The sequence below is a fragment of the Nematolebias whitei genome, chromosome 1 (assembly GCF_014905685.2).
Source record: "Nematolebias whitei isolate Nwh7 chromosome 1, NemWhi1, whole genome shotgun sequence".
NCBI classification, from domain to species: Eukaryota; Metazoa; Chordata; class Actinopteri; order Cyprinodontiformes; family Rivulidae; genus Nematolebias; species Nematolebias whitei.
This window is the reverse complement of record NC_056498.1, coordinates 36519104-36527309: the sequence shown is the minus strand read 5'-3', so window position 1 is coordinate 36527309 and position 8206 is coordinate 36519104. Positions and strand designations below refer to the sequence as shown.

General features: G+C 41.3%; 1 protein-coding gene across 1 annotated transcript in view; it reads right to left on the bottom strand.

Annotated features, from left to right (window-relative positions):
• Window positions 1-8206, bottom strand: part of LOC119410015 (protein fantom) — a 37519-nt gene that overhangs the window by 24767 nt on the left and 4546 nt on the right. The window contains exons 6-17 of the mRNA XM_037676954.1: window positions 7318-7423; window positions 7222-7245; window positions 6995-7141; window positions 6773-6846; window positions 4998-5215; window positions 4789-4895; window positions 4661-4711; window positions 4392-4571; window positions 1092-1209; window positions 844-1007; window positions 430-775; window positions 148-308 (exon numbers count right to left, since the gene is read on the bottom strand). Of these exons, the coding sequence (XP_037532882.1) occupies window positions 148-308; window positions 430-775; window positions 844-1007; window positions 1092-1209; window positions 4392-4571; window positions 4661-4711; window positions 4789-4895; window positions 4998-5215; window positions 6773-6846; window positions 6995-7141; window positions 7222-7245; window positions 7318-7423 (1696 nt within the window). The remainder of the gene's footprint in view (window positions 1-147; window positions 309-429; window positions 776-843; window positions 1008-1091; window positions 1210-4391; window positions 4572-4660; window positions 4712-4788; window positions 4896-4997; window positions 5216-6772; window positions 6847-6994; window positions 7142-7221; window positions 7246-7317; window positions 7424-8206) is intronic.

The following is an 8206-nucleotide window of genomic DNA, read 5'->3' as shown; positions in this document are numbered from 1 at the left end:
GCAGATACAAATAGATCTATATTCATGCCACAGCTCCAAATATATGGTTAAAAGGTTAGTTACTTGTATTTCCTTATGATCTTGTTCTTGTTTAAATACCACTGCATTGCACAGCAACGTAACTAAAATAATCTTTTTGAGCTTTACCTCATGAACGCTGTCTTGCCAGCCGAGCATAATCTGAGCTTGGCTCCTCTGAGTTACTGTTCTCCTTTCAGCTGCGCTCTCTGCCACAGCACCAATGGGTTCTGCCGGAGGGAAAAGACGCACCCAAAAATCCACAACACCAAAGATTTCGCCCTCATGACCTACAAAAGGAGACCTTTTTAACTTCATTTTTAATATTTTTTAACAACATCTTTGTATTTCTAATGAGTGGGGAATATGATGCATCAGGAAAAAGTCCAGCATCAGATCCACTAAATATACCTTTGATGTTGACACCTCCACCAATTCGCTCTCCTCTCCTCTCCATGGCGCCCATGAGCAACATGTGTCCACTTCCATGGGTGACAAACCGGACTCCCCCTAACGCCTGGTGGAGCTCCACTTGCACTCTCGACCCCTGACCTCCCAGCCTGCCCAGATCGCGGGCTGTCAGAGCGTAGCGGGACGTAAAGCCGTAGGTTGGTTGGCTTCCTGACACGAGAGGAGTGGAGTGCATTTCAAAGTCCAACAGGCAGTAGGTGCAGAAGGTCACAATAGTTTCACTTCTGTCCACTCCTGGATGGATGTTACTCATGATGCGGAGCCCTGTGGGGGTGAAGGTGGCAGCCTAGAGGTACAAAACCAACATCAGCTCTCTGGGTAAACTGATTAGAGGTATTTAGGGTAACGTTTCACCTTAAGGTGGATCTCCAACAGTGACTCTCCAGCCTTTAGCTGAGAAAAACTCAGATCATCTTCGATGGGCTGGACCACTTCATGGTCTCCTGCTGGCCAGGTGTACTGTATTGGTATGGTTCGTTTGTAGCTCCTTGGGCTGTATGCCAACTCTTTTAACTGAGCTTCAGACACAGATAGAGGTTTTAAATAATTATCAAATACACTGGGTTGTCTTGATACGACATTCACTAGAGATGTAGATATACCTTGTAAAGTGTTGATCTGAAGAGTTCTTTTAGCTAAAAGTTTGTCTTTCTCTGCTGTCCTCCTCCTGTTCTCTTCCTTGTCTCTTTCTGCCTTTTGGTTGACTGTATTTAACTCTTCCTTGTGGAGTAAAATAACTTTTTTAGGTATTGGGGGAAAAAATGAGTTAAAGTCAAGTATTATATGAGTTCCGTGTAAGAGATAACTGAACGTTTAAAGTTGCAAAATGGGAGTTTCACATTGAATAATTTTCCAACCATTGCACTTTTGCTTATATGTTAAGGGTAAGGATGTGGATCAGTGGTTGGCGCAGTTGTCCTTGAGTCCAACAAGCAAGTTGGAGGTTCTATTCCCAGCACAACTGTCAATGGGCAAAAACCAGAACCATCGCCTCCTATCCAACATTTTTCAGTCAGGTCATCTGGACAGTTTCTTTTTTTTTGTGCTGAAACATTTCGCCTTTGATCCAGAAGGCTTCATCAGTCAAGGAAACGCATAACAAAACTGATTCTTCCCCCAACAGCTTACTCCAAAGTGGAACAAACCAGTTCTGCTTGTGATTAGATGGTTTCTTTGGTACGCCCCCTCCTCCATTGCCGGCCCTCTTCCTTGTTGACAGTCTTGTCAAACTGGTTGAAAACAACAAAGTCCTGACTGAAAAATGTTGGATTGTATACCTGGATTATTGAGCATGGACTTTGTTGTTTTCAACCAGTTTGACAAGACCGTCAACAAGGAAGAGGACCGGCAATGGAGGAGGGGCGTACCAAAGAGACCATCTAATCACAAGCAGAACTGGTTTGTTCCACTTTGGAGTAAGCTGTTGGGGGAAGAATCAAATTTGTTGTGTGTTTCCTTGACTGATGAATCCTTCCGGATTGAAGGCGAAATGCTTTGGCACAAAAAAAAAAAGAAACTGTCCAGATGATCTGACTGAAAAATGTTGGAATTTATATCTGGATTATTGAGCATGGACTTTGTTGTTCATTGCCTCCTATGTGTCCCACTGGTTTATGATTGCATTCTAAAGTACTGATTAAATTTAACGGAAGGAGTTTTTCGGATAATTTTTGTAGAAATACAGTAGAGTATTGTTTGGTGAAAATCAGAACCCAAATGCAAAACCAAAACTCAAAATGCTCAAATGTTTTCTTGTCCTTCTTTCAGTGTTTCCCTCTTCAGGGGTTCACCACAGCAAAACATCTTCCATCTCATTTTGTCCTCTGCATCTTCCATGTTCTCTCTAACTGCATCCATATATAATCTTTGGTCTTCTTTGTCTTTTTTCTGGCAGCTGCATCTCTAGCATCCGTCTATCAATATACCCACTGTCACTCCTCCAGACATGTCCAAACCATCTCAGTGTGTCCTCTCTAACTTTATCTCCCAGTTGTCCAACCTGTGCTGTACCTCTGATGATCTCAGTCCTAATCTTATCCATCCTTGTCGCTCCTAAGAAGAACCTCAACATCTTCATTTCTGCTACTTCCAGTTCTGTCTCCTGTCTTTTTGTCAATGCCACTGTCTCCAGAACATACAACATAAATTGGTCTTCTTGTAAACTTTTCTTTTTAACCTTTCTGACACCTTTTGTCATAAATCACTCCTGAAACTTTTCTCCGTCCACTCCATCCTGCCTGGACTCTCTTCTTCACCTCTTTACTACACTTCCCATTTTCCTGGACAGTGGACCCCAAATACTTGAAGTCCTGCACCTTTGTGACCTCTGCTCCTTGTAGTCTCACTGTTCCACCGGCCTCCCTCTCATTCACACATGCACTCTGTCTTACTACGGATGACTTTCATTCCTCTTCTTTCAAGTGTATACCTCCACCTCTCTAAGTTCTCTTACACTAGTTCCCTGTTCTCACCACAGATCACAAATTTGGACGTTTCAGAACCGAGTGGACTGACACAGACTCAAGGTAGATGTCTTTCAAGTTCTGCCTGTCCCCAGAACAATTGTGTTTATCTGAATTCAGCTCCCTGACTGGCCTTGACAGGCCATCTTATCTCAATACACCTGGAAGTTTTGTAAATCTGAAGCTCTGCCCCTCCCTCCCCTTCTACCGAGGAATTTCCATGGACTTTTCAGAGGGGTCCAGCTGAATAAACATTCTGTCATCATTTCAGGACTCTTTGGATTTGTCTTTGGCCGTCCTCGGCACCCCACCTCTCTCCGAGTGTGTATGGATCTCTCCAGAGGGAACTGTTTGAACTGAGTGATTTTATCGGAACGCTGCAGTGCCTTTGTGCGTTGTGTGGACATGCTCACCACCCTTGCATCTCCCCCGTACCCCGCGGAATGTCGGCATCATTATGTGCTTGTTGTGCAAGATTTTTTTAAATTATTATCATACTGTTGACCTTCAGCCAAAGATTAAAAGCATTTTAGACATTTTTTTTGTTTGTTTCCAAACCTTACATGTCATTTTTTTCCACCACTTTTTATTCTCTCCAAACAGGTCATACTTGTAAATGAGTCTTTGAGGCTCGATGTGACTTATCTGTTTAAATAAAGGTTGAATGAATGAATGAATGAATGAAAATTACCGGTACTGACTGGGGACAGGTCAAGGTGGCAGGCTGACTGGAGAAAAATACCGAGGAAGCTGACTGATGGTGAAATGAGAAATGACCCAGGGAGCACAGGAGAAAGTAAAACACAAGTAAAACATATACAAGGATCACAGAAAAACTGAATACATGGCACAAACTGTGACAGTAGAGTGATGTATAAATAAGGGTGTAGATGAGCAAATAAGGGCACAGATTTTTTTTTTAAGTACTTTGAGTAGCCTGACTGGAAAGACATGCTATGTAGGTACAGCTGATTTACTGTTAGTGATTTAACAGAACATTATAAATTTGTTCAACTGTATGTAGATGATGCTGTCCTATACACATTTTTTAATTTATTTACCCTTTATTTATACAGGTTGTTTCATTGAGTCACACAAACTCATTTTCAAGAGAGAGACCTGTTTTTGGGAGCAAATGGTGGAGGTTAAGGGCCTTGCTTAGGGGCCCAGAATGGGGCAAATGAGGGTGGAGGCAGGTGCGGGTGTTTCACCTTTTCCACCCACATTTTGATGTTGATGATACCAGGAGGTGAACCTGCGACTTTCCGATCACAGGCCCACCTTCTAACCTCTGCGCCACCCCTCCCTAAAACAATAGGGGACCACTAATATATATACACCCTAATTATATAATTTTTATATATATATATATATATATATATATGTATGTATATGTATGTATATGTATGTATGTGTTGTGTACAATAAAAATGTGCTTACCTGCAGGTCTGTGGTGATTTTGTGCTCCAGCAGCAGCAGGTTTCTGGTTTTCTGTAGCTCAAGCACAGTCTCTGCATAAGAAGCCTGAATATTTACGAGCTCACTGGTTGAATCTTCCACCTTTCCATCAGCCAAGAGGAAGCGCAGGCCCTCCCTGCTCTCCTGCTGCATCCTAAAGGCCTGCAGTTGGAGGAGAGGCAACGTGGCATCACTGTAATGGGATAACATTTCAAGTCCTTCTGTTTAAAGCAGCTCAAAAAGGTTCAGACCTTGATCTGCACAAGAGTTTCACTGAGTTCCTCGATGCTCATGTCGAACTCCTGTAAAAGAGGAGAGATGCGTCACATCGTGTGATATAACATACAAAAAGGATGAGACTCTAATTTTATATTCTAACCTTAGAAATGGAGTCCAGTCTGTTCTGCAGAGTGAAGACCTGCTGTTTGTAATGGACAACCTCTTGTTCCAGATGCTCCTGCCTCTCTTTCATCCACACAGACAAGTCTGAATGTGAAGAAATATTAAGTTTCTGCAGAGTCTTCAGGTGTTTTTGTCAAGTAGTAAAACCCCTAAATAAATATAATAAAATAAAGTGAATTCATTAACCTTCCTCTTGTTTTCTCTGCTCCTCGAGCGTCTCCTTCTCTTGTCTCAGTTTCTCCTTCTCCAGCCCCAGCTTGCTCCTCTCCTCCCTCTCTGCTTGCAGCATCCCCTCCAGTCTCTGAACGTCCTCACTGCAGATGTTTTCCACCAACTTCTCCTTCTGTTCCACCTCTCTGAGTTTCTCATCCTGGTCATTACGGCTGCTGTGGGTAGACAAAGCACTAAAACAAAACCCAACAGAAAACGTGATCAGGATGTTTTCAGCTATAATTCAGACAGGAAGTCACATTCACGTGAAAGGGCTCGACGTTTTATTAGTGAAAGGCGCTTTTGGATGTCATTAACTTTGCTTTTAGGAAGTATCTTACTGGACTGGGAGTGCTAAGAACTGGTTTGAGACAAAATTTCAAATGAAATACAGAAAATTTCACTCGGAGTCGCACATAATTGATACTTATGATATATTTACAAAAACTTCCAACAAAAATAGAGCCATTAATCAACAAAATAAGCGCAACAAGACTGCAAACTGGTTTTTGCAACTCCATGGTAATGTGACGGACATGTGCAATAGTGACACAACAAATGCGTAATATAGATAAATCTTGTGCACATGCACTTCAACATATATTTTGTACCAATAAAAATTCATGTTTGTGCGCTTCTTCGGAATGTTCTTTGTTCGTACTTAACTATTGTTCATGAACCGTAATACATTTTAGAAGCTTTTTAATACAATAGAAAACTTTGACCACATCTTGTTTTAAAATAAATTTGAAAAAAGGAAAATAAATAAATAAAAGGAAAACAGTTAAAATAAATGCGTGTACATTTTTGCTTCACAAACAGTGAATACAGAGTCACAGCTAAACATGTGGCAACTCACAAAGAAATACAGCTCTGGCGCTCTAGACTTGCAGAAACTAAATTGAGGGGTTTTGGACGTCCGTGTAACTCTGTAAGTTTTTTTTTTAGAAGAACATTAGCCTTGCAAATATTTTGAACACGTTCAAAATTCCTGTAGCTCGAGTACAAGGCCCAGCAGATCACACATGGAAATTAAGAACACCCCAAAAAGTTTTAAAGACATCTTTGAAATTTCCTGTTTTTAAATGTTTGCAGTCACAGTCCAGTTACTGACTTTAATAAGGAGTTTGAAAAAAAAAAAAAAATGCAGGAAATTGCATCTAATTTATTTCAAATGTTCTGCCCCACCCCCCTGATATTTGCGTTCTGGCATCGATCAATAAATAATCTCTGTTACTTGGTGTGTCTACTGCTGGGATGATTCTGTTCAGTTTTATGTAAAGAGTTTTCTGTAATAATTTGAAGAAGTGGCAATACATGAATTATGTTCGATATGTGAACATGTAAAGTTCTAAAGTGGTTTTTGATACTGTTCATTTTCTCAAAACTGTAATTTTTGGAAGTTGAAATTAAAAATTAGTTCATTAAGTGTGTCTTGAATGAAAAATGCCCCATGTTTAAACGTATAAAGATTGTATTAACACTATTAAAGAACAGGTCCTATGTTGCTGTGTTCATTCGTCCTCATCTGCTCACACAGACTCGTGTTCGTGCTGCTGTTGTTCGTTGTATTGTTTTTGTACTATTAGTGCTTAGCGTATTCTTAGTTTAGCGTATGACGGCGTCCCTGAACCCAAAAAGTTTGAGAACCCCCATGTCTATATAATTTACCTTCTGATAGGGCTGAGGTCAAAGGTCGTTATGAATAAAATTTGACAGAATTTATTCCCGTCATGTTTTTCAAACCGTACCTCATCAATAGGGTGTCATAGCTTTTTTTAATCGTGTCTCGCTCTCCTTCCAGGTCTGATATCCTCTCCTGGAGCTAAAATAGGAGAAAAAAAAACAGATTTTAAAATAAACCTGACAGCATCACAGATCATCCCACAGCTTTAATTATGTATCATCCCTCTGTTTTTACACGTGGGTCTTTGTTAACAGGGCTTGTGAACCCAAGATATATAATGTGTTGCCTTGTCTAGGGCCTGTAGAGACAGAGTGGTGGTGGTGAGCTGTCCATCCAGCGTCAGACTTTTCTGTCTTTCCTGCTTCAGCTGTTCAGTCAACTCCTCCACTTTCTCCAGCAGAGCCCCTTGGCTCTCCTTTAGTGACCTCTGAGTCTGGGGTGAACACAGGACATGATTGTGATTAACCTGAGCATCAGAAGTATCCATTAGAATTAATACATGCATATTTTTACCTCTTCAAGCTGATTCTCATAAGCCTGGAAGGAAAGACAGGTGATCAGCTGAAAGTATGAAACAGCTGTGAAATATGAAGACAGAAACTGTCTGACCTCCTGCAAACTGTTGACCTTCTCTTGGCTGACTCTCAGGGATGCACTTTTTTCAGAGAGCTGCTTTTGTAGACGAATGAGATCCACATTCTCCCTGATGGTTGTTCTGTCAGCCATTAACAAACAAACACACTGTTTCAGTTGTCAGAGCAACATGGCGACAGTTTTGACTTCTCAGTAGAAAAGTTTGAAAACAGATGAAGAAACGAGCAAAAACAGTTACAGAACACAACCATATTGTTGGAAACTCCAACACAATTCAGTCAGGTCCTGTGGATGGTTTATTTTGTTGTTGAGACATTTCATCCAAAGAACTTCATCAGTCCGAAGAGCCACAACAAACTGAGTCCCACAAGCAGCACACTCCCATAGTGGACCGACAAGTTTGCTGGTGATAAGACGATTTCTGGGGCCACCCTCTCCCCCGTCGAGTCCTCTGAGGCAGCCATGGCCAAAGTGGTTCAAAACATCAAAGGTCATGCTCAATAATCCAGGTATCTTATCTTAGACAATCCAAAAAGTTCAGTCAGGTTATCTGGGCAGTTTTTTTTTGAGACATTTCGTCCTTCATCCAAAGGACTTCATCAGTCCAAGGAGCCACAAAAAACCAAGTCCCACAAGCAGCACACTCCCATAGTGGACCAACAAGTTTGCTGGTGATAAGACGATTTCTGGGGCCACCCTCTCCCCTGTCTGCTCCTGAGGGAGCCAACGCCAAAGTGGTTCAGAACATCAAAAGTTCATGCTCACTAATCCAGCTATCTTATCATATTATCACATCTTAAAAAATCCAATAAAGTTTAGTCAGGTCATATGGATACTTTTTTTGTTGAGACATTTCGTCCTTCATCCAAAGGACTTCATCAGTCCGAGGAACCACAACAAACCG